At 47.0% G+C, this 26,818-nt stretch overlaps 1 protein-coding gene across 1 annotated transcript; it reads left to right on the forward strand.

Moving 5' to 3' along the window:
- The first annotated feature begins 1,392 nt into the window (after nt 1–1,392).
- On the forward strand, nt 1,393–2,714 carry LOC131258955 (uncharacterized). Its single transcript, XM_058260360.1, has 4 exons — nt 1,393–1,649; nt 1,747–1,817; nt 1,893–2,046; nt 2,109–2,714. The coding sequence occupies exons 1-4, from the start codon at nt 1,508–1,510 to the stop codon at nt 2,201–2,203; spliced, it is 462 nt and encodes a 153-aa protein (XP_058116343.1). The 5' UTR covers nt 1,393–1,507; the 3' UTR covers nt 2,204–2,714.
- Nucleotides 2,715–26,818: the final 24,104 nt, after the last annotated feature.

Raw genomic sequence — 26,818 nt, forward strand, 5'->3', positions numbered from 1 at the left:
AGGGGGTTTTCCCAATCAATGTAACTCCATGTGCTTTACAAGTAATAATATTATTACACTATCTGCAATCTAGTCTAAATGTTAGTGTTAAAGCAAAGACATTCAGAAATACATTATGTGTGTAACCGAGTATTTTGTCACGCAAAGCCCGGTGCTCGGTGTACCGCTCATTCTCGACAATCAAGACTCAATAAAGATGTCTCCATCGGGATCGTTAAAGGCTTCTGAAGAAAAGCAAGTCCCCGCTGGTGAAAAGGCTTTTGCGGAATAAATTCCAATCAGTTGCGATAGGATTCACCGTTGGTAAATAAATCTCAGCCCATGGCGATAAGTCACAATCTGCCATTCGATTACTCACCAGCGGTTGGTTGGTTGTGATTCGCATTCGCTACGAGGAAGGAACGAGTGAGGCAATAAATTGTTAATTTTGCTGCTGATAGCTGATTGTATTACTTTCTTTTATTTGTTCTTGAAATGAGGCTAAGGAAATAGGATGCTTAAATATATTTCTATTATTACATAATTATCCAAGAAATTGAAAGAATGTACAAAAACCAATAGTTATGAAATACTATAAGCAATACGGCCAGGCCGATCCTTCTGAAAAATAAATAAATAAAACCAATAGTTACGAAACAAAAACTAATGATATAATAATGAGTTTATATAACTTCTCTTCATAGCTATATTGTCAACATTGTTATATGCATTTCATTATCAAGTTTACTGAAGCACATAGAACCCCGCATTTTCATACAAGACAATCAACCAGCATTAATATTCAAGTATTTTAAACACTATTATTTACTCAAAATGAAGAAGTATTGGTGAACATTTAAAGTTGCTTGTATCACTAACTGCTTAAAACTCTGTTTAGTGTAAATAATTACACGATTTGATTTATTAAAACTTATTTAACTAGGTCCAGCTAATATTTTGACATTTTTAATAAAACTTTATCAGACAAACAAGCGTAAAAAAAGCAAAATGTGAATCTTTTCATACGTTTGAATAAACTAAATATTTTTCCATCATACTATTTAGCTCACCCTAGAACATGAATGTTTGAAAAATACATTTTACTTAATGTTCATCTTGTACGGGCTCAGAACTGCAGCGTCAAACCAGGCACGCACTGTACGAAGGACATATCACGCAGGCGTCGCAAACGTCATCACAGGACCCTTCCACTCCAGCAACCGAATGCACCAGATAGGACATTGATTTTCCAAGTTGCACAGTCAAAACAATACTCTTCACCAGCCTGCGAGTCAATTTGTGCGTTTCGATGCCTTAGCCTATATAGCGTGTCCGTAGTAACCGGTGTGCCAAGACTTTTCACCACAGTCGGAAAGAATTCAATGTATGCTAGTGGCGGCTGTTAGCAAGAGGTTGTAACCAGAATATCCGGTCGTGGTTCATTGCTCGCTTGGAGCTCCGCAATCGGTAACATTCCTCTAGTGTCGTCCGTTCGCGAGATAGCCTCGCAGGCAGTCCGCTAGCAAGGATGATGTGTTCCATGTGCAACTACTACTCCTGGAGCTATTTTATAGCGTTCGGTGAAATCTTCATATCCATCAACATTGCCAGAGTCTTCCTGCACTGCCTGCAATACGCGGAGGAGAATCCGGATCTGCATTGTTATGACGGTGCGTACAGTTTTTGTGTGAGGGGGTGGGATTGCTTCGAGGTTGGGGAAAGGGGGTTGATGAGTCACCGTGTTCTCTTTCGCTTTCCTCTCGATAGTGGAGCCCATCTTTGTGCTGCTGGTGCTGTACAACTTGCTCTCGCTGTTGTTAATCATCGGTGTGTCGAAGGTACGAAGAATCGAATCCAGCGTAGGTGTAAATTCTTCCAAGTAGCTATTTGTTATTTTCACCTCCTTCTTCCAGCGAAACGAAAAACTTCTTCAAGTCTATCAAACGTGCACCATCACCCTTAAAGCGTCCGCCGTCGTACGGAGGATAGTGCTGAGCGCCACCGAGTACAGCGAGGACAACGTGGGGAAAACAATTATTGAACTGAAAATAATCATCGTGTTTACACGTGAGTCACGCCGCTCGTTCGACCGAACTGTCCTCTAATCTAATCCTCCGTCCACGGTCTAGTGATATTCACCCTGGAAGCGCTTGTCGTTGCCGGAGCGTGCCGGAAGATGCGCCGCGAGCAGCAAGATCAGCTCTACTACATCGACGTGGTCTAGTCGTGGTGCGTTTTCGATCAGGATTTGCTTTTCTTCTGCAGCATTAGTAGACAACCGCGCGGTAGTAGCCGAACGTTTCGCCGTCTTGCTCGGACTGTTTCATGTAATTCCATCCATCCCGTGACCCGTCCCGACGAGGTGCACTCAATTAAAAAAAAAAACAAACATATATTTACATTATCACACGCGTTATACGTGCTTGGGAGGGAAGAGTTTACACACCGAGCAGAGCAGAGCATAGGAGCAAAAGGCGTTACGGAAGCGAAAAGGGATAACATGATAAGCCTAGTTTATTCAAACTCTCGTTTGCTGCCCGTTAGTATTCTGTATCCAGCGCTTTTACAAACACCAACCTTAACATAAACCAAAGAAGAGCAAAATTAGGCAAAAACAAATGAAGTAATCCACACCTAAGAAGAACTTCCACACAGATGGGAAGTTACGGTAGCCTGTGGAGTTTGAGTTCCAAGTTTTCGATGCATTTAGAATAAAAAAGAACTTCTAGGATTATACCCCGCAGAGACCCGGCTTTGGACAAACGTTCCAATTTAAATTTTCGCCTAAATATTGTCCACTCAAAGAAACTTTCCCCCTGACTACTTACATTCATCTAAAGCACCTTTCGCTAGAGCGTGTGCTTAACACCGCATTCGGTGCATTTTATCGTCGCAACTTATCTCTAGATCGACTTAGTTTTAGTTCGTGCCGTTGAAAGGTAGTTCATGGTTTGGTGCCATTTTGGTTTCTCTGTTTGCAAAAACCTTCTCCTTCACAGGACTCAACCGAACGAGATCGGTAGCGATAAGGATCGGTTAGAGGTTCGCGGTTCGGTCGAGTGCGCTCACGCTTATCTCTGCTTCACCCTCGGAGCCGGCTCCGCTCGAAAACGGTTCGGTCGGTCGTGATAAAAGCCTGCCGCCCGGTCGCGGTTCACTGTTCCAGATTACATGACAGAAGTTTGTTGTCCGTCCGTTCACGGTCACGATCGTGGTGTTCGGAGGGAAAAAAAACTGGGTGACTCCAGAGCAAGAAAGACACTGACAAATCCTCCAACTCCGGGGTTGGGTTTTTTTTTTGAATCACACACAAAGAGTGGCGTTCGCTCGCATAACAAAAAAGGGTGGTTGTGATTCGTTATGGTTTTCGGCGCGTCAAGTGACCGTGTAGCTGCCAGGTTGGATCGGCTTTCGTCACTTGAACAGGACTGACCGTTCCCGTAGCGAATGGTTCATGGAAAGCGTACCACATGTTGGGTAGAGGAGGTCGCCGATTGTCGGTCGGTGTGTAGACAACGTGGTACTTTGAAACGGTTTCTTTCTTGTTTGGGGTAGGCTAGGGTCGTCTGAAGATGGCACTTTTTGTTTTCGAACAGAGTCCAACACCACCGCAGTGAATCCATTGAGACAAATTGAATATCCCTCTCTCGTCGACGTCGACAATCTTCCAAATCTCGCCTTCGAGACCTTCGGTATAGACCTCTTCCCAACACGCGATCAGTTCGGATCTATGCTTCCCGCTGCGATGCTCGAGCTCGTGATCCCTCGCGATCGGTGGGAGTATCTGATTATGATGCTGTTGAAATGGTACCCTTCCGCTAGGGGTCCTCTTGGATGCACTGTCCCACACAGCAGAAGGAATCCCTCTGTCTGCTACCGACCTTAAAGCGGGGGTTTCTTGGAGAAGGTCATGGCGCTCGAAGGAATCCCGCACGGTGCACTCTACTGACACGTTTCTCATTATCTCATCATGGGATCGGGAGCAAACGACGGTTGGCAGGCGATGACAGAATGACGGCATGCCCGATTCTGCTGCGTAAGCCACCGTAAAAGGTCGTGGGAAGCTTCTCATTCCACCAAATAACCTTGAGAAAAGGTCCTTGATATTATTTATACATTTATAAATTTTTCCAGGGATTGATTGTTTCAAATCTAAAAACAAGAGTAATTAGGTCTAAGTATGCCTTCTTCTAATTCGAATACATCTTCTTGAGAGCCTTCAGACTTTAGGACTTTGTTAACTGTGCGTACCATAGGCGTAAAACCTCTCTCCTATCAGGGCATTTTCATCGGTTTATGTTAAAAACCCCCAAAAAAAAAAGTTACAAACACGCCCGGAGGAGAAAGTCTGTTGAACCTGACGCGAGATTGCAATCTGCAACCCATGGGCAACCCATTTCGTCTGTCAATTTCGGAACTAATTTGTCAATTCTGCTGACAAAATCACATCGTTGAAGCACGTTTGGGGGATTGTCCTCCGCCTGGCAAGTCGAGGAACTTGCGCCACGGGTTCCGCGCTAGCCCCTTCCAAGCCGAACCGGAATAAATATTTGTACCCTCCAGTGCGTCTGAACTGGAACCTCCTTCCCAAGGGTAGGACCCGAGTGGGGTGAGAGTTCCACCGTTTGGGGCCGGGCCGGTCGCTGTCAAACAAATTAACCTGTCACTCCTGGCGACGTGCGTGAGCCGTGTTTGTTTCCGTTTTTATCTCGCATCGTGCGTCGCGTTTGTGCGCCCTCCGGGAATCGTGGTGACTATTTACAAAGATGATAACTACAAACTCTACGCAGCGCGACGCAGACGCCGTTCCCGGATCAATCGATCAATCGCTCGGTGGCGATCCGTCGTGGGTGAAGCTGCAGCAGAAGTTGTGAGCATTAGGGTTGTCTAGGACCGGCGCTGGAGGTGTTTTCGACTCGGGCTCGTGCATGTTAAATTGTTGATAATTACACTATCGGAAAAATTTATCTCCCAGCCCGTCCGGGGCCTTCTTGTTGGAATGTAATTGTCGCGTTTGCTGGAGGGCAGAGCAGAGTAGAGGAGGAGCCGAAAGACATCGTACACAGTCAGCGGCGCGCCCATTCGGATTAGGAGTTCGTCGGGTCCGGCAGAAGGAATGAACCGATTTGTCCAGTTGATTGGACTGTTTAGCACGCCCGATAACTACGCGATAATGATTGATCGTTTATCGCACTCCAGCTCCAGGAACGTGTTGTGATGTTACGTATACCTGAATGTTTTCTTCTGAAGACACTCTCCTGCTATACTAGAGACTACATTGAAATGCAAAGTAGTACGAAATGTGCTCAGGCGATGGAGGTACCAACGATAACCAATTAATTAACGCACTTGCCTGGATTCTGTTCGATTTAACCGAACTCCCCGTGGCACAGGACTCCCTTCCCCTCGGGCCCCGATTCCGATCAGGGATTAATCAAATAATTCCCGGTGAAAAGCTACTCCCTTGCGTTTAGGGCTGGAGCTCGTTAGGACTCCCCGGCCGCGTGCTGCAGGCTACTGATGACTTCGTCCACTTCGGCAGCTCATCGCTGCATTCGAACCGCAACCGGTTGGAATTGATTTTTAATTGCTATTAATTATAAAAGATTGATAATTTATGATAGATTATGCAAACATGCACATGCAAACGCTGATTGAACCGCACCCTGGCGGAACGCACCCCGGCGGGAGGAGGAAATCGATCCGCCCACGGGAGAACCCAATTTGTGGCCTTCGACGCGGCAGCAACCCACCACCCGGTAGGCCGGTGGGCGGCCGTGGGCGTCGCTGATCTTGATGCGGTGGCACGGTGGCCAACCACCCGCTTCCCGGCATCCTCGTTGGGAGTTGGGCCGGGCAGTAGTTAAGCAAACCGGGCACCACGAGCCGGTGCAGAGGATGAGTAATTGAGGCTGGGTGTAATAATAAGGCTGTAAGTATCGTGTTTCGATGGCTGATTTGGGTCCGGCTTCGATCGAATTGCTCTCTCTCACACTCGAGCCTTCCGAGCAGACGTCTCTTGCGACGTTGGAATGCAAGCACGGGTTTGGAAGATCCCGAGCAAGGATAACGGCGACTCGCGTTCACGAGCGTTCGCATGTGTATCGACTTCAAATCTCGGTCTCGTTGTAACGGTCCTTCCTGGTTCGTATTGAGGCGCCCGGGGGCCTCGTGCTACAAAACGTGATCTAATAATGCGATCGATCTCGATCGGGACAATTTGTGCTACAAACTTGTGCCCACCGAAGATGCTATCGGGGATTATTGATGATAAATACACGAAATTTGTAGGGGCGATGTTTTCCAACCGTTTTCAAACGTATTTACGTGTGTGTGTATTATAGGTTCGTTTTTGTTGGTGTGCATGGATTGGTATCCGTATTGGTAAAATAAATAGATGCATATGAAGGGAGCGTTTGAGAAATTCTTAGGTAATACCAGCTTATTTTATATGCTATCCCCCAAATATTCGTCAACAATATTGATGAACTCTCTTTTGCAGCCACCATTTTGAACGATACCGAGTTGGGCTCTTAAGTATCGCTTCTTGAAATGGGAAGGAAAGTGTTGCCAGCAAAATTAATATGTCTATGTTACAGCATATGCTGCTCTTTTTCCATGACGGATCGGAACACATCTTTCGGTTTTTGTGGTTAGGTCTCCGCTGTCGGGCACAAATCATCGCCTCATTGTGACGGATAGACGGGTCGGTTTCTATTTCGTGGAACCCTTTTTTTCTGGCACCGTGAGAAAACGCTACACCACGCTGGGATACTTCCTCCCCTCAGCGCACTTCCCCTCGGCGGACCCACAGCTGGCAATGGCCTACATCGTAATCCCGACGCTCGACTGAAACGGTTCATGGGCCATGTTTTTCGAAGCGAAATTCCTCTCTAGGACGTTCCGTGACCCCGCCGGGATGTCGGAGCGTGCGCACGTTTTCGTTGGCGTAACATCCGGCGCAAATATTTGGCGATGGATTAAAATGTCTCACTTTGGCAAATTTGCTAGCTCATTGATCCCTCGCCGGGCGGAGTGGGGTAGGCACGGGGGGGTCATACGGCCGGGGTGCAAATCGTCGGACAAATATGGCCTTAGGAGTGATTTCTTAAGATACCGCCCACCGTGCGCTCGAGCCTCCGTCCCCTGTGCTCCTGGACTGTCGGCCAATTTTTTCGTTTGGTGTGCGGGCTTTTCTTCACCGTTCCATAAAAGGACAGCGGCGGTGCTTATGGGTTCGCGTCGGGGGTTTTGGGTGGTATCCTCGGCCGCTTCAGGTACGATTTGAAGACGCTTGGCGGACGGCGCTCGTGTGGCACGATTTTTGCACCATGCCCAAAAACAGTAGTGCTGAAGGGGGGGAAGGAGAAAAAACTCTGCGGCACGAGAAGGTAAAGAGCTAACCTCCCGCTTCGCGAATGACATCGAGACGCCGCGAGATGGCGAAATCGAAAGTGTAAGGTGGCGGGTGGCTTTATGGTTGGGTACGATTTTGGCGTTTTGACCCGTTTGGGGTCGTTTTCGACAGCTCTTATCTATTCTAATTAATGGCGCGCGCCAATGTGCGAGATGCCGTTACGACACCCGGTGCGTCGAGCATCCCTGCGAAGCATCCCGTGCCCGCAACGCGATTGACAACCTGCTGACGGCGCTGCGAAGAACGGTTGAGGAGTTTGATTGAAGTTTCACGTTTTTCCAAACTTGGAACGCGGCCACCTTGGAGCTTCGGCTGATTACCGTACGTCAATTCCTCGATTCGTCGAAGCGTTAGAGGAAATGTGATCTTGAGGCCCACTTGAATGGTTGAAATTTATGAAATTTCTCCATTCTTAAAACTTCTTTCAAACGATGTGAAAAGTGCCCGCCAAAGATTTGCAATAATACCTTGTAGCTATATTTTGACAAACAAGTTGAAAGTCAGATGGCCCCAACGATGTTTCAATTCAATTTGAATAAGCTTTTGCCAATTGTTATTGGAATGATTGAAAAGCCTTACACTCTAACTGGAAAGTAAACTCGTAACAATTGAATTACTTGAAACACACGCACTTTGGACGAACATGGACATACTGTAGTGACTGTAGTGACAAAGTTTTACTTATAGATACACATGCAATTAAATAGAATAGCCTGACCATGCAGTCCTTTTCGCCAACATAGTTGCCCAGCATAATGAGGGCTTTTTTCGGTCTTGGCGAACCTATGCGTGGTGAATGTCTATTAGGTAATTTGGTTGACGTTTCAACTGGTGAACATACTATTCGTAAGTTTTTTAAACCGAAAAGGGCAAGATTGAGTAGGAAAACCGAGATGAAAACGAAAGAAAGAACCTCTCGACGTACTAGCCTTATTGCAGACAAACATCGCTCCCTTGCCGCATAATAAATTACTCTTTGTCACCTGTTTCATTTAGTATTTTTTACGTTGCCTAGCTTTTCTCGGATCTATACCCAAGGGAGCTCACATAGGAGGGTCTTTCTCCTAAGGGAGAAGTAAAAACCCAACCGTAATGGTAGCATTAAACAGATGTTAATTCACCGGGTTTACGGTTTCATTGGGTTTACATTTCGGCCAAGGCATAGCAAGGATCACGGACGGACTGGAACGGTGCGTATGGAAAAGCTGGTGGAAGAAAAGAAATGGAAGAAGTGAAACTCAAACCAATGAAACGTCGGCACGAGGAAGGCTGTAGTTCGATCGAATGACTAGCGATTATTGCTCACTTTCGCTGTTGATCAGCGTTTAAGATAAAAACTCGTTAACACAAGCAAGGAATCAAACGAACCCCACGGACCTACGTGATACAGTGGAGTCAGTACGAAACTGGGGGGGTAAATCTATTGGAAAATAATAATTTTCCACCCCGATCGTGTCTAGCCGCGTGGAAGATAGGGATCGGCAGGTTATTACCGGATCATTTGTTTATGAACGTGTGCTGCAGAGGGACCTTTCCGATCAGCCGATAGCTCAAATTGAATGTTCACATAATGGTGTAATTGGATCCGGTTCCTATGTTACCGTAGCGTGGTTTTTGGTGGGATCGGATTAACTCCCTGTACTGGAGTTTGCACCGGCAGAATGTTTAATTTATTTTCTACTGAATTCAGTTTGTTTATTTTGAGAGAAGTTGGCATTCCTCGCCGTTGGAATGCACTGATGAGGTACAGTAGGTCATTGAGATAAAAAAAACGTTACACGCACCAACGCACATGCTATTAGAGAGCATGATTTACATAAAACCTGTCGGAGTGTTGTTAATCGCCTCCAAAAGACGACCCGACATGACGAACGCTCTCGGGACAAGATTTTCGATGAAACCTTGTCGACCAAATCCTCTCTTTCATTTGAACATGAATAAACGGTGTTGGGCATGATTGAACATTTTTTTTCCATCTCCCCGGGATTCAGGGTGCCTTAAAAAACCGGACGTCTTTTGGGGGACACCATTTGGGATCATTCACGACGGTTCGGTCCGAAGCCAACGGGCTCCAATTTCATTGAAGAAATTCATATACAATAAATGTAATCTTAATCTCACCTTCCCCGCATCGGTAACACCTTTGCCTCGGATTTGGCTTTGGGATTGGCAGATCTGGGGTGAGCTGATGTCGTTCGCGGCCTGATGGGGTTCAATTGTTCTCCGATTGTCCCGGCTGGCGATTGGTGCGGGGCGGAGGACGGTGGGGAATTAAAGGTTCCCGAGGAGGTGGCGGTATTTGTCCGGCAGGTACTGCCAACCGCTGTCGGCCGTCATCTACCGGTATTCGTTTCGGGATCCCCCGAGGCGCTGCACGATCTTCACCCTCGCGATCCGCACTGTTCCTCGGAGACGTCATCGTGCGTCATGCTGGGCGAGCAATGCGGGGTCATGTATTAGGTTCCCGAAATCGTGCGACCCGTGCGCTCCAAACGGCAAAGAAAGGGGAGGAAAATTCGCCTCCCCCTTGCGGCCTGGAGAAGATCTGCAGCGGAGGGCTGAAATGTTGATCGACTTCTGTTCGCAGCCACAAAGCACAATGCCCCGAACGGGCCGCTAAGACGGCACCCCATTAACGCAGTCGAAAGTGTTGCATACTTCCCCAACGCCATTAGGACTGGCATGGAAGGGTAGGCCGGTGAGCGGGAGGCCGCAGTTGATCGCGATTGAACTCCGCTCGAATTGATGTGGCAGGTCACTTACCATCCGAGAACACGATCGAGCATTACACACAATTGTGGTCGCGCTTGAAATGGGTTGATTGGCGCGAACGACAACCAAACTACTGTTCGGACCACGGCGTATCCATTGTGATGACAGACGGACGGGTGGGGAGCAAAGGACAGGGACGGACGACATGCCTTCGCAATGGAACCGCGGGGCGGAGAGTAATGCTGCGCCTCGGGGCGATCGGTAGCGTTGATAGACAATCGGGTAATTTGGAAAATGAATTGCTGTAAATTGTGCACATTTATGCCACGGGATGGGTTTTTGATTAACCTTTTCTCCCCAAAACCGACGCCGCGGGTCGTTGCCGTGGTCGCATGCCTATTGAATGTGTAACAAATGGCACTATTCGGGTTGCGATTTTTGCGCACGTCATTGGGAAAGCTGAACCGTTTTGGGTTATGTCATTACTAGACAAAAGTTAGCTTCCAACCGTTTTTACGCAAAAATATTTGTCTTTCGGCTTAACAAGAAAGTAAATTTTGATTGCTAAAGCATAGTTATATCCCTTCAAACTTCTGTTTCATGCTATCACTATAAACTGAATACGACATATTTCGGTTTTAGAAGAATGTACAGACTAAGTAATTATGTTACTTTTACACTTTTTTAGTACGAAGAGGTGACCATTCAGCTCTCAAGAGACCAAATTTACACATGTTCTATCAAACAGTTTTTCTTCAGAAATAAAAATTGGTTTAAATTCTTGTTTCATCTGCTTTCCAGTAGTTTTTAGTTTTCTTCCACTATCAAGTGAGAATTTTAAAGTTTTTCGTAAAAAAACGAGATGACTTGACAATCTGAATCATCAGAATTCTTTTCCTTTTTGTTCAGACAACGTTTCAGGTACGTAAATAAATTTAGGATGTTTTTTCCAGTTGATTTTAGCAATAAAACACTTCATTTGCCCATTTTTAATACGCAAAGTATGGCAAATATTGGTAGCAAACAATTCTAATTTGTAGTTTTATCCAATCGAACAGTTGAAATTCACATCTTCAAATATTACCAACAAATGCACGCCTCGGCAAACTTTCCTAATGAAATGTATCGATCGGTCGGTCGGGAAATTTGTATTCACTGATCGTCTTAACTTTACGACACACGAATCATCAAATCAACCGAGCATTAGCTGGCTTATTGATTCTCCCCATACCGTGCCTTCTCAACCGATGTATTAAATCAACAGATCAAAAACTAAAATGTGAAACAGCAAACACCGACCGAGCGGAATAGATGTCTCATTTCGTGGTTCACATATTTCATGTGATTATGAGTTTGAGTTGGTGATTAGCGAATCGTATTGATTGTCACCGGATCGGCCGGACTCCACCCACGGCATCGGACGTCGGGCCGGGTTGTTTGCCTGCCGTCGCCAACGGAGCATGGCCAAACCCATAAGTTGGGTGGAAGAATGGTTCGAATATTGATGAAATAAAAATCCTACCGGACGTGAAGCGATCGTATGTGGGGTGGGAAGGGAAGGGATCATAATAGTTGACGTGGTAATCCGCTTAGTCGGTTAACTGATATTGAATGAGCCGGTGGAATGGTGAGCCAGCGTTGCAATAGCCCCAATAAACACCTGCTAATCAAAACCCATCAGCATTCCCCACTGTCGCTGCAGCGAGACAGTTTTCCCCATATTTAAGGTGGGGGCGAGGAGGGAGATCTCAATTCTCACTGGCTTTGCCAGAAACAGCGTGGACGACCACCCGGACCGCGAACCAGGGCACGGTCCAGTCGATTAACGACTGTTTGCTGAAGATTTTATTGGTGGTATTAAAAATAAATTATTTCATCGAGCGAGCGGGTGGAATCTCTCACCGAACGCTGCAGTTCGGTGAGGCGCCCTATGGGCATGGAAAGTGAACAACAACATGCCGGTATGAAGCAGTCGGTCCGAGATCCCCGGGGAAACACTCCTTGCCGTGGAATACGATCGCCCCAGGGTCGGTCCCGATGCAGACTTAGAGATTCCCCGGAGACATTGGATCCTCCGAACCCGGGAAATCTATACCTCGAGCCATCGTAGGTACGGCATCATCCGTACACCTTTCCGCATGGGAACGGTCCGTGTAATCGCGATCGTGACCCGCAAGTGTCCGGCGTCGTTGCGCCGGAGCCGGCCAAACCCCGATACCGATCTTAACGACGGACTAAACGACGGTTCGCAACGATGTCTAACGCGCGCACTGCGAGCACCCGATGGGTGCCGGACATAATCGGTATCAGATTTTATAGCCTTCCCAGCCGATCGGGGAGGAAGTACGGTGGAAGCAAATGGAGACATCTTGCGCAAATTTCCCAGAAACTACCAGCTCCAGTCCAGTATCTTCTCCAAGGCTCAAAGGGTGTAAGGTATCGAAAATTGACGTGAAATGCCCGTGCGTGTGTGTGATTTTACGACTCCGATCGGCGGGTGTCCACAGGAGAGAAAAGTATCGGCATCGTGGCCAGGAGAAGGCCGTTGCCGCTGGCAGAGGTCAAGTGGAAAGTCCCGCTCCGAAACGGGCCCAGTAGTCAGAGGGGCCAAACGGTCCTAATGGACCCGCCTGTCGATCGTAAATGACTGCGGCCGGCCATTCGATAACCGGACCTGGCGTTGCGGCTCGGGTAAAAGTTGAAACTAATTCAGGTTGTGCCAGGGTTGTGGCGCGCAACAGGTGCCAAACCAACGTTTCACCCAAGGAGCTGTTTAGGGGACGGCGCTTTAGCGGCTCATTAGAAGCGAGCGAGGCGGACCAAACAGAAAACATAAAAACACAGCCCCCCAAGTGCTGCTTTGGTCCGGATAATTTGATTGCAGTTGGAACAGCCTCAATGTTGATCGTTCCGAAAAGGGAAAAAGAAAAATGAAATCAGAAACATCCAAATCGTTTAATATTTTGTCACTCTCGCGCCGGTTTGCAAGCGTGCGTCCAGCGGTCGTCATTATTAAATGAGTTTATAATTAAATCGAAAGCAATTACACGTCGATCGGAGCCTCCAAGTGACCCTAATGATGGGATGGGCTGGCTCGGAGTGACACCGCAAGAACGACGTTCAACTACCGCAGTTGGTTTGGCTCGCCAAAACTGGTTCGATGTACGCCACGAACATCCCGAGCGACGGGGAATAGGCTTCGACGGCAGGGCAATGGGTGGAATATGTCCATTAAAATTAATTAAGACCATTACGAACGGCCCCCGCTCATATCTACGCCACATATCTCGGCGGAATCATTTCGCATATCCCATTTCGATAACGTTTTGCCGCCCTCGGACGCCTACCGGACCCCTTTCCAGCGTAGGCACTTGCGTAGATCAATGCTAATTTACGTCCATATCTGTGGCTAATTACAATAATTACGCAATTATATAAATAAACTCACATCCGCGAGATAGTCGCCACAACAAGGCTCGCATTACAGCGAAGTGTTTGACTCGTTAATGAAGTGGTTTCTTTATTTTTGCTATCAAAGGAGAGGTCTTCTTGTGTTTGGTTATCGCAATCGTGTGATTAGAATCAGTAATTGTAAAAGAATGCGTCAGATATTTTCAAATTTTTGAGTTGAAATTACTTCTATATGCTAAATTTTGCTCTGACGCAAATGTCATGCAGATGTTATGCTTCCATAGCACATCGATCACAATGTAAAGTTAATCTGTTTGTCCTCGTGCTACAATCCGTCCCACTTCCAATTGGTTCAATAATCGCAGAAGAACTCAATTTCGCTCGATGTGTCAATCAAGTTTATCTTGTTTCCCAAGTGGTGTCTCGACCACTGCGCCCTCCTCGTCGGAGCGTGTCCTAAAGATCGCCGGCGAGAGGTCCATGACATTAAGTTCACGAGGCTCCGACCCACGTTTGCGGGTTCCGCTTGCTAATAGGTGGTCCAACCGATGTTTCCGAGCTTTCAAGAGCAATCGGGATCCTCCTACGTCCCGCGCACCGGAACGCTACGATGATAGCCACGATCGCTAGATACACAAATGTACGCGAGCCCGTCGGAATGGGCTTCTCCTGCCACTCGAGGCCGGCTGTCGTACACAGCTACAGCTCGTTCTCAAGTAATGGAACAGCCGTATTTGTACCGCAGATGGCATCGGATTGGCGGATGGAGTTATGGATTTATTTTCCTAGCCATTGTGACCCGCGTCCGTCTTGCTGGGTGTTCGGCTGGAGTGGGCTCTGGTCGATGCAAGTCACCATGCTTGCGTCGGGTGTGGTCAGCCCGGTTCGTGAGTTCATGCCCAGCTTCCCTCCACCAACGGGTCTATTCTGATCGTGACAATATGGTTGTGAAGTGGGGTAGTTTTTTCACTGCTTAATGTTCATCATAAAATGTTTCCTTATCGGTTGGTTTAGTAAACCATCAATTTAAAAAAGTGAGAAGGAAAAATAAATTAAAAACCCTATCTCACTCAACAAGTATGTGAAATCCGTATTACGCAAAGTGTTGGTCACGAAAGAAACAAAAAAAAAAAACTAATTTTACTCAACATACCGTTATACCGAAGGTCCTCATCATCCAACAATGAACGATCGACACGAAAAGCAGAAGACAAAAGTCAACGCGCTGACCAGCAGCAGAAACGCGTCGTTTCTGCAGAACCCGCAGCCTCTGTAGATGGAAGTAAGAACGAGCTCGTACCTCGCAGGCGAAAGACCAGGCGCCGGCCCGTTGAACGGTTCTTCATTCATTGGCTTCCTCAGACCTACCCCCACGAACATATCCTTCCCCCATCCGCCGAGCGACGTAAGCTGATTATGAATAAAAATTAAAGTAGGTAAACCTGTGTCCTTAAAAGGAAATCCATAAAAACGGCGAACGGATCCGTCGCTTGTCTCGTTGTCCTCCGCTCCGGGCTCGGTTTTGCAAACGGCTTCGGTGGTTTTTGATTGGTTCCGTAGTGCTACCTTGCGTTTGCATGCCTGCTATAGCCTTTAGGTTCGAATGCCAGCGTTCGTCTAGGAGAAGCGAAGCGGGCACGAGTGAAAATCGAGAGTGATCGACAAAAGAACGATCGTCGGTTGGATGGAGCGCGCGGTCGATGATGACTGTAATAAAGATGATGATGATGATGATGAGATCGGTTGTTGTATTTAAATCGCGCGGACAAGGCGCACGGAAAATTGTGACGACACTGCAGATGGCGAACGGTGGGATTTTCGTTAGGCATTGTGCAATCTTGCGAAATGATGAGTGTAAAGATCCAGAGGAGTTTAGTCAGCAATTATTGAGGTAAAGATCGAATCAACTTTTTAACATTTGGTACCTTGTTTGTGTTTAGTTGAGTTAATGATGCAAGACATTTTAGTTCATCGAAACAAGTCCCAAAATGTCATAGCAGATACTCAAAACGGAACCTGTTCCGATGGGTCCAACTTTTCACCAGGACATACTTGTGTGCCTATCTGCATATATCGATGGTGTCTTGCAGTTTGGCTTCCCTTCTAATAGCTAGTAAAGCAAGCTGCTTAAAAGGCACCTCCCGTTCGTGATCCAACAAACAATCAAGATCAGTAGAACAGGCTCGGACGGGGGAAAAAAACGATGAGGAGTTGGTCCATCGTGCACGACGCACGCAGCCTACCAGTTCTGCTGGTACCGTGTGGAACAGCTTACATCGAGCACCCGGGATCATCCGGGCGCCTCAAGAGCGGCGCTAAGATTTGCAGCCTACGATTAGAGCCTCACGCCGTTCGTCCGGTGGCGCGCTACATGGACCATAAAACTGGCACGTTAGATAGGCAAAAAAAAAACCCTCTAGTAAACCCTTCGCCAAGTCCGGCAACATCGTTACTCAGCGGAGGCCTCTTCATTACCGTGCCGTCTCGGGGTGGTTAGAAAAATAAATAAGTAAATAAAGCCCACTCCTCAACGAGAGCGTGCGCGCGCGCACCAAGCACAGACGCACATGCGCGTGATTCTCCTAAACAGATAAAATAAGGTGTTTACAGAAAATTATGCTGCCTGCCTATGCTGTTCGCACTTGGCGCACTTCGGTGGTGCGGCCCCGTTTCCTGCTTACGCACCGACGGCTGCCTAGCGTCCGACAGGGTTCCTCGGTTCGACAGCTCCAAATGAACCGATCACGACTCACGGCCCCGACGGTGGTCACTATCGCGATGGGTCGAATCGAAGACGCGGGGTCGGTATCGCGATCGGTGCGGGCAATCTATAAATCTTTTCTCTTTTTTTTCCCATTCGCCCAGAGCAAGTGCCTTCTGCTTGGCCGGGTTTTGTCCTTCAGCGTTTACAAGTTAAATGAAACTAATCAGCAAGTGCTGACGACGCTTCTTGGGTTTGCATTAAGAAAAAACAGCATAAGGGCACGTGGCCCACTGGACAGGTGGCGCATGGTACAGGTTTCGCAAGGGATGCATCTACTTGGTCCGAAAGAGCCGTTATTACGCTACTTATGCTCGACGAAACAATTGGTTTACTGCTGGTTATATTTATCGGAGTTAATATCGGAGAACGCTTGTGGAAAGGTAAAACTGGTTAGGTTGTTCAGTGTTTTCTCTGTGCATAATGTTTTATGTTTCGATCTATAACACGTTTTTCGTATCTAACTCGCATTTACTACTTTATAATTGATTTATGTTCGCTTAGGTATTTATTTCTACAAATTTCGCACAAAACAAAACGGAAAAAAGCCACTACAACAACTCCCTGGGACAAGGTACGATAGACCAATCGAAGAAGAAAAATGAACGAATGGTGACAGATGCATCATTTGCTCAGTGAGCTTTATACTGAAAACGTCGTCGTCCACTGCAGAAAACCAAACAACCACGCGTTCGTTTGGCGTCTTTATTGGCGATAGAGAGCTTGTTTGTTCCCCTTTCCTTTCCGGGGCAGCTCCCGGGCGAGCCACAACTCTTCCACCACCCCCGATGGCGGGTGGGTTTTGTGTGTTGAAAATATAATTAATTATATAAATTAATTAAGTTTCTTTTTTAATTAGACAGCGACATGCAATAAACGGTGCAGAATGCGAACCCGTCACAAACGGTCGGCAGAAAGTGTTGCGTTTCGCGCACTCGGCCTTCCACCTATGGAGGGAGGAGTTTGGACGGAAAGGCCTCCGAGGTGCGTGGTGTTTGCGGCGAAACTTTGTTCATTTAATCGTCATCTCCCGGAGGCATCTCCTAGTGCGGGGTCTAACACGGACCGACAAACCGATTCGGGGTATGTTGGGCACGCAATAAATCGATCTGACGATGTGGCGTGTTGCGCTTTGATTAGCGGCCGTTGTTGTTGTCGTCGGTGTCGTAGTCGGCGTGTGCGAATGTAACGGGTCACCCGGAGCTGTCACTCCTAACTCACCGTCGGATCCTGTTCGAAGCGGACCAACGGGGCAGAGCGGAGCTTTCTTTCGCCAAAAAGGCTCCACCGGGATGGACTCGTGCCGGAGCCTTATTTTCATTAATTAGGATCGTGAGCCGGGGGGGGGGGGGGGGGGGGGGGGGGAAAGCCGCAAAAGGGGAAGTCGAAAGGAAACACTTCAAGACTGGCCGCTGGTGTGATTTTCTGTGTGCGATTTGTCGCTTCGGCCCCGCCGTTGGTCCCTTTTGCGTTTTGCACTCGCTGTTCGGACTTTATTATGGCATCAGCATGTACGCGGCGAGTGTAACGTTTGGCTTTTAATCATAATTAATTCAATTACCCTGCCTCCTCCCGCGTGGGTTCAAAGCCCCGGCCCGGAATCGGTTCCTGGCGGGCCAGTGTTCGAGCCGAGCCAGTGTCGCCAGGGCCAGGTGGAAGCTCGTGCGCGGCCAGCGACGGCCGAAAAGCCGGCAGCGGTTGTTGGCAAGTGGTTCAGGAGTCGCTTGATTTGCATATGAAAGCGAAATGGCCGCCACGGCCGGAGCCGTTCGGCACTTTGGCGCACTAACGCGCGTGAGCATGACGTGGTCAGGAGGTGAGCATTACATTTTAGTTTTCAGTTACGATGCTCGTTCGCTGGAGGAAAACTATTGCTATTGTATGTAAAGAAAATTTGAAATAACCCAATTTAAATTTTATATTTTTTAACAAAAATGTGCGTTCAGCTTGATCGTTAAGAATAATAAATAATATTTTGGTTAATTAAGTACATTTTTATTGTGATACTTTACTGAACACATCAGGTAAGACAAGTTTCTTGTGCCCTCCTAGCTGCTCTGGAGCTAATAAGAAATGTTCCATTCACAAGAGCCCTGATGAAGGGGCTAATGAGAAAATGAAAACCACGGCAAACTCCAAAGTGAAGCAACGAGGTTAAGGTAGTTCCGAAACTTTACCGCAGAACCTCCTCATGTTGATAAAAAAAAAAAAAAAAACGGGCACAGTGTAATTTATGGCTGTCGGAATCGAAACACAAACACATTTGCGCTTTAGCGTAAAATAATGAGGTTTTTTGTACCAATAACCAAGAAAAAAAAGTACCAACATGATATACGCACAACACTTCTTTTTTCGTGACATTGCAGGGCTCGTGGTGTAGAACCTGCTCCCTTTACACCTGCCGGCAGCACGATAGTACCTTTGCGTACCACTTCCTTTCGCAGAGTGTCCTTTGGGACCGATTTTTTGTCACCAGCAACGTGCGTCGTTGTGTTGACACTGACACTCACGGCACAACATGCATGTCCACACCGACCGGTGAAGTGACAACCCCTAAACAACATGAGCAATGGCGCGTTAACGGAACCGCGCCACCACATGACATTGCTTACCTTCGTCTCGCCTTCTTGGGTTTTCGTTAGCTCGAGTTTTCTCCAAGCATATCTGTGTTTTTCTTCTCCTTTACGAACCGACCCGACGAAATCTGCGTCCCAGCGAGGGGCGGTAAAATAAGGTGAAAAGATCACGAGTTAATTAAGTTATAGCGATGCCGCACCATTGCGCAAGCCTGAGCGAACCAGACATGATCCTCTTTTTTTTGTGAACCTTTATATCCGTTTTGCCAAGGGGATTTTTGGACGTTGCTACCGCATTTTGGCATTGCTTTAAAAATGTCACCGTAATTACTTAGTGCCGGCTGTTTGCAGTTTTACCATTTGGGATGGGGTTTTGTTGCATTCCGAAGATGTCGTTGCTCCACATTCTCGCCATTCACGCCGCACCGCACGAAATGTGTCACGGAAACGGGTTAATTTTTGGGTGAAATTCAGCGGCATGGACTATTTGAGGAATTTTGAATTCTTTATGCCAATTACTAGACAGAAAGGGTCACAAGAGAGCAGTCGGGGAGTGTTGTGTGAAATTTTAAAAACAGTTACCTTCTCAATTGAAACTGATGCAGCAAGTTGTAATTACACTTTGCAAATAAAAATACAAACCGAGTCTGAGGAAAGTTCATTTTTCTGTTTCGATCCGCAAATCACGATCGTTCAGGGCAGTAGTTTTTTGGGCCATTAAACAGTATCATGTTTTTTCCTCCAAAGCATTAAACCAAATCAATAGTCCTAGTAATCGAAAACAACCATCATGCAGCGTTGTGCATCGAAGGGGAGTCGCTGTTGAACGGCTCGTAAACACAATCAAACCGAATAATTGTGCATCGTTATCGGAATGCTGCGCCCCGAAAAGGACCAATAAAATGGGCCTTCTAATTGCCGCACGGACATTAACAGTTGCGACCGGGAGGGGAACCGGGCCATTTCGTAGGATCTTTAATTGTTTTTTCACTTTTCCCAAGCCGAGAGTCGAGATGTGAGCGTGTGTACGACGCGATGCTATAGTGCGTCTTAAGAGCCGACCGGTAATCATCTTCAACGCTCGGAGTTCGGTTTCTAGACGTGTTGTTGAGGGGGAAAGACAGCAGACACAAGAAAATCGTAGTTCAGCCGTGCGAACAAATATCAATAACAATCAATGAACGGTTGGAAACAAGCGAAAACTCGTCCCTTTCGGATTCGCTGGCAATGGCATTAACAAAAACTCAGTCACCCCCAGGAAGAAGAAAGCAAACCGAAAGGAAGAAAAACGCTTCAAGTCTCCTCCGGGAAAAGGCAAGTAAAAAGACAGCTCGACGTCGGATGAAACCGCCAACAAGAACACATCACTTCGAGATGGAGATCGCAAATGGCACGCTCACACACACACACACGCACACATTTAGCCACAAGCCTCGGCAACCAAATGGACGGACCACCGGCGTAGTGGCCGTTTGGCGGCAGTTCGTGGCTCTTTAGCGATGGTGAGTGATGGTAAATGTACCAGATATTCGACACGCGGTTAAATAAACGGTCCCAAAAACCGAACCGCCTGGCTCCAGCTGGAGGCAGTGCACGATGAGGAGCTCGCGACGGGGTCAGAGAGGATCGAGCGGGATGGCGGGGGTGCGGCTGGATGCGTCGAGCGACGTGCACGCAAAGCACGCCAGGATTGGAGCGCATCCAGGCGGCGTAAAGCCTGCGCAAACCGTACGGAATTTATAGGGTCAATAAATTCCAAGATCACACACTTCTACGGCCGAGGGATTAACAGACACTTGACAGGTCATGTTGAAGTCGCGCGTCGGTCGGGTTGTAAAATAAAAATTCAATTCCAGTTCGGCCGGTTTATTGGACGGGAATTCGGCTTCGTCGCCTGTTGTTGATGTTCTTTGTTCGTGCCATCACTATGGGAGCTAATTTGTGGTTAATTTTATCTGGCATTATAAAAACGAAACAAGGTTATGCTAACGTTAAAAAACAATCAATGTTGAAGCGTATTAAAATTTGAGGGGGAGGTTACACAGATTTTGATAAAATTATAAATTATTCGGGTTGGTTCGGGTTTTCTCATAAAATCGTAAGAGAAAGAAAACTTTACCACATGCACAATTTTGTCCACCAAGTACTATTTGTTTACCTTTCTACCACACATTCAAACAATCTAGTACACCCGACCAAAACCCTCCCTTTCTGAGGGTGCGCTACTCCATGGACAACAACCAACGTAATTGATTTGTCGTAAAAACGTCCCAACCTTAAGGCCGTGTGGTAATTTGTAGCATATCGCCATGGAAAGCCCGCGTAGCGTAGGATTGTTGGATGTGTACCACGCTCCATCGGTTACACCTACATCGTTAATTGAGCTCTTCAGGTAGTTGCGTTGTTTTATCGATAAAAAATCGTCTTCCATGCGTTGCTTTTGTTCGCTTGCCATAAAATACGGGATAAACAGAACACATTCACAATGAAGACTGTGTTTTCAATATCGACGGTATACTGTTGGTGGCAAGTGTATGTTTACTTGTTACCTTCACCCTGAGGCTACACCGAGGGTGGCCTTCGTCGTAGGTAAAAATAGGATTTTTGAAAATAATAAATAATTAAATCGTTCCTTCAAAATGTGTCCTCAAGGCGGTCGCAAGGATGCAATCGAAAACGAAGCTGCGTAACATAAGGAAGACTATCTCCCTGGGTCGATGTTCATGTGCAACCGCACTCCCTAATGTCTTCATAGCCGGCAATTTGGCGCTCTTGCGAACGATGCAAAATGGCCGCCGACGGGCGGGGAGGGGCCCGGCACGCAGGGTGCCATAAAAGTTAAGTGCACCGGCAATCGTCAATTACTCGCCGGGAGAGTGTATAATTTGCCATTCCCCTTTCAAAACTGTAGCAAATAAATCAATTAACCCTCGACGGTTTAGGGCGGTCTGGAACGGAATGGAAGGATCTCGCCCAGCATGGGGAGTTCGACGTTGGCTTTTTCTTGAGCTCACCCTATCGTCTGCTTGTGCACGAACGATCACGGCCAACGTCCGGTGCAATGATCGGTTGCAATCGGGCGATCGATCGATCGTGTTCACATGCGGAACCTCTTGGGTGGCGTTGCATCACGTTCCGTTCGGCCGCCAGGTCCCCCAGAAGTCCTTTCGGAAGGTCCCGACGGTGGGCCACGTCGGGGGTCCTTTTGGCAAGGTTGCTTACTCTGATCGTCGTTCGGGGCATCGCACGGGATAATTTTTTGCGACGCGAAAAATCACTTACGCGATATGCTTTCCCGTATAAATTACGAGTCCCAGGGGAGGTTTAAGTACTCGAGATTGATGGAAAGGCCCCATTCATTTCGAGTGCTTGTAGCCTAGCCAAGATCCACGGTAGCTCGAAGGGTTGGCTTCTTGCCGAAGCTCCATCGGAAACACAACACGCCTCTCGGCTCAATTCCAGGAGCCGTTGTCGCTGTTGCTGCTGATCGTACGTCATTCATGTCATTTAACAGTGAAAAAAAAACACAGGCAACCTGGTTGATATGGAAGGAAACTGGCCACCGAATAAATCCGCGGACAAATCACAGCGGGATATTGCCGTGGGGTTTCCCCCTGTTCCATTGTTGTTACGATCTACTTCTTATGCTGTCGTTTCACTCTTAGACAAGCTATTAGTCAGCGGATTTGATGGTGAATCTAAATTAGATCAAACGGCGAAGAGAAATTGTTGCAATCAAACAATCAATCATGTCCAAGAGGGGTTGAAACTATGTCAGATAAATCAGTCAGAGATATTTATTTCCGTTTTGCAGAATTAGCGTCAGATTATTTGAATATTTTTAATCTATTGCACTCCCAACTCAGCTTGAAAGAATATTGAAATGAAAACAAAAATGAATTTCATGTAAATAATATTTGAGGCGTCCAGCGTCTCTTCGAAACCTAATAAAATTGAGTTCCATTATGATTCTTCAATTTCTGAACAGTTTCACTTTCATCGAAAACAAGTTACTTCGAGATGACAAAAAAAAGCCTACCGTACGTAAGTCGAAGTTAAATATAGCCTTTCGGTGGGGAAATGAGTTCCCATGCAATCCGTTTAACGGATTCGCGATCGTCTCAAAACGAGTCCTATTACGCTCCTTGATTTCTCTCGCTCTCCGTAGCTCGCTGTAGACCCGAAGAAACACGTTTTCCGTTTTTGCGCTTCGTGAATCTGGAACTTCTCATTCCCTTCCGGTCACTTGAAGGAATAAGATCGGGTTTTCGCTTCGATCGGTAAGATTTGATCGAATCGAAGAGTTTGCTGTATAGTTACGAATATTTTTTTGATAGTTGTGAAAGTAAGCGCAACTTATCTTGAAGATCATAATTCGTAGGTTGTTCGGCAAAATTATGTTGAAATTATATTTGACGATATAGGAAAACTGTTTGGAAAACTATTAAAATCGTTGAGTTATTTCAAAACTATAACAAAACGATTTAATACTTGAAACTCCCTCTTCGAGTTTTCGCAAAGGCAAACAATGTAATTGTCTACTCAAACTGGTACTGTAATTGAACCCTCAAGCAGCCACAAATGGTGACCTTCGCGGAATATTATCACCGTCACCCGTATCGCAGTGGAGGGCGCCGTTCTGCAAACCTCACCAACACCACTTGTCCAGTTCGGCTGTGGCATTATCGTAAAACTGTGGCCCGTCTCGACGGTGGACTTCGACAAAGCCACCACGAAGCGCTCACCGAAACCGTGGTTGGCACCGGCACCGTGCGGTTGTTTATTCATTCACCGCGATCTTCTTAAATAGTCACGAGAGCATAATTACGACCGGGCGAGCAATTGTGCGACGCTCGTCACCGGTTCGGCGCGTCTCCGGGCTGAAGATGAAATTATCTTTCTTCTGATCGAATTTCGAGTACCACCGCTTATGCTGACTTTTTCTTGTCCCTCATTTGAACGTTCGCTTTCCCGGGGCTGGTGGAGATTGTTTTTGCTTGCCCATTCCCAGCGTGCGCTCCGATAGGAAGTCGACCGCATACCATCGATCCACCTATGGACATCGGTATGCCGGGTTGAGTGACATCACAATTCACGCTTCGATTACAGTTTTACCATTTTTCCCCGAAGCTGGAAGCATTTGCGAATCGCGGTCCGTCGTATATTGTTGAGGCGATAAGATGAGCTGACGCCAATTGTTCCCTTGTGTGATATTTTCATGTCTACTGTTGCGCATAATTTTAATAAAGGCTGACGAAAACAAAAAACATTTCAATTGTAAGGTTAGCTTGTTTTAGCATTATCTAGTAATGCATACGTACAGTAAGTACTGAATAAGTAATGTCACAACTGTCCGATTAATGAATAAGCTAATGGTTGAAAGAAACCTTTCTTATTGCGACAAAAGCAAAACCCATCGTATGCAGTAGATAAAATTATGCAGTTACCTACAGCAGGGCACAAAAACATGCACTCGTCCGATTAGATGCGGTGGTTAGATCCGCAACCCCGCGGGATTTGGCATCCCCGCTGGGGATTCCGGGCCACGTAGGACGTTGTGCGCCACCGTTGTCATAACGTGTACAACCGATTACGGTAAACGATGGTAATGAAGAGCGTCGAGTGGCGTCTTAAGTGCTGGTCGTGTGAGGTTGATAGCCGATCGATTGTCGAATTGAATATTCATTACTTCCCAGACGAAGCTTCAGCTTCTTCTGCTGCCACGGACGGAGTTGGAGTTCTTGCGGACCTTAGCAGAATCACTGCCCCACCGGCAGGAGTTTCGCGACTCGTGCTAGAAGTCGTCATTTCCTGGGGCGACCACGAACTCTACGGTCTGGAGTGTCCAGACTCCCGCCGGGTCAAAGGTGCCTCCGGCAATTCTCCTAAAAGAGATTATTTTGTTGAGCGGCCTTCCGGTATCTGCAATGGAGGTTACACTCGAGATCATGCTGGATGTGCTTCGGTGGGAAATATTCCACGACTGGCCGTGATGGTTGAGGCTAATATAACGGCAAACGGTTGGTTTATCAAACTGCATGAATTATGATTAATGTTTGTTGACCTGTTGAGCTTTGAATGATGATCCTTACAATAATTTAGAATGAATTGAAGAAATTAATCGTGTTCCCAACTACCGTAATTTTGCGTGATAACATCAGCTTATAGTAACACGAATTTCGTAATGTGGTGTTACAAGAATTAATTCAGGTAAAATGTCGTCTCAACGGAAACGATCACCCATTTATTATTGCTACCACTGCCAAAGAACAGACCGACATCATCGAGCAGCAAAACATAAAAACACCGATGCTCATGGATTTCATTTTACATTGTTGTCCCCGAATGCCGCCTGTAGGGGATGAAAACATAAATTCTCTCCCCGAGGAAACGTGAAAGAGTAGTAATTAAACATTGGAAAAAGCCAACGGTTGCGTGCAATTGAAAGACACTAATTACATCAACGACTTCCCCTGAAGGAAAAAAGGGAAAGGGAAGAAGGAAGCAAAAGAAGGAGGCAATTCATGGTCCGGAGGCAGCACCACCCTTCCTTGGCCGCCTTGAAGACGCACCCAGCATCGTTAACGCCAAAAACTCAATCACGGTTCGCAATGGAGTCTAGTCGCTTGTTTTATGTTTTGTTTGCAGTGCTTTTTGATTCACTGCAAACCGTGTGGCCATTTTCATTCGGCCCAAAGCGTCGGCCTCTTGTTGTTTTTTTTGTGGTTTCGGTGTGGAAAAGGTGAAGACGTCTGCCAAGTGAATCTGGTTCGCCATAATGGAGACGCTTTGAGGTGCCTCTGGCAGCCAAGTGGACACATTTCGCAAAGACGCACACTTAATTTAATTCAACTTTAATAATGTCGGTACGCTCGGTAGCTCGTCCTTCGAGAGAGGGTGACTTGGGGGTGGCTGCTGGCTGATGAGAGACCCCATAATGGCGCCATTTGTCTGTCATGCGCGGACCGAGTGTATGTGTGTGTGTCGTGTGCGGAGATTGCGCTCGGTGGGATTCTTCGGGCGAAGCGCTCGGACCAGCATGGAAAACATCGGTCGAATGATGTGTTTGAGCAATGTTCACGGTCCCCGCCGGTGCAAGGTCCCCTCCGTATCCGCCGGAGCGCATGTGCAGGAAAATAAGTGATATTGTAATAGGTAAATCACGACGGGGCGACTTCTAGCGGGACCTGGGTGACTTCGTTCTTCGGCGCAGCGAAACAAACGAAGCGTGAACGTGGGGAATGAAGAGGCGCCAGCACGCTGACCAATGTTCGCGAATCGAACAACCCAACTAGTGGCGGGCCGTGCAGGCCGGCAAGCATTAAATCATAAATTATGCGCATATAAAAGTATTTAGACGCTGTTCGACACGACACGCAACGTGATGTTTGGCTTTTTGTTTTATTTTTGACCACCTCACCAGGTGCGTTGCGAGGGGCGAGGAAAAGGGTGCGCTGGCTGTGAAGTGAGAACCGAATCGATGTTGGACGCAGCGTGTTTCTCCCCGGACCCGCGGCAATGGCGGGTTAATCAACCACGTTTGTAAATGTGATCTAGACCTATTTTTCTTCGCGTCATGACATTATGTTCCGTTCAGTTGGCCGCGGGAGAGAGTTGAGGGTAGATGGAAGGAGTGCCGGTGATAGACTGTTTTTGCATGCAAATATTTTAATCAAGAGCACAACCGGGTCTCGCTCACGTTTTCCGCTCTTAATTTAATTTAAAATGTTAACTGTACATGACATAACATTAAGATCGTTGAGGATGGTTTCGGGACCAGTCCGCACAAAACTTCAGAGTTTACTCGAACTTCACCGATGTGTGAAGTGCCATTGCTGATGAAGAAAATTTACATACAAATTAGTTACTCAGCCAAAATATTGGCAACATTGGGCATCGTTGAAAAGTACAAGAAATAAGTAGAATCTGCACAACATGACGATGTTATCCCACTTCATCAAT

The sequence above is a fragment of the Anopheles coustani genome, chromosome 3, assembly GCF_943734705.1.
Source record: "Anopheles coustani chromosome 3, idAnoCousDA_361_x.2, whole genome shotgun sequence".
Lineage (NCBI taxonomy): Eukaryota > Metazoa > Arthropoda > Insecta > Diptera > Culicidae > Anopheles > Anopheles coustani.

Bases quoted from the DNA above. Each gene is read 5' to 3' on its own strand.
- LOC131258955 (XM_058260360.1), top strand. From the start codon at position 1,508: ATGATGTGTTCCATGTGCAACTACTACTCCTGGAGCTATTTTATAGCG. The intron at 1,650-1,746 runs GTGCGTACAGTT...TCCTCTCGATAG, and splicing joins GGATCTGCATTGTTATGACG to TGGAGCCCATCTTTGTGCTG. The intron at 2,047-2,108 runs GTGAGTCACGCC...TCCACGGTCTAG, and splicing joins AATAATCATCGTGTTTACAC to TGATATTCACCCTGGAAGCG.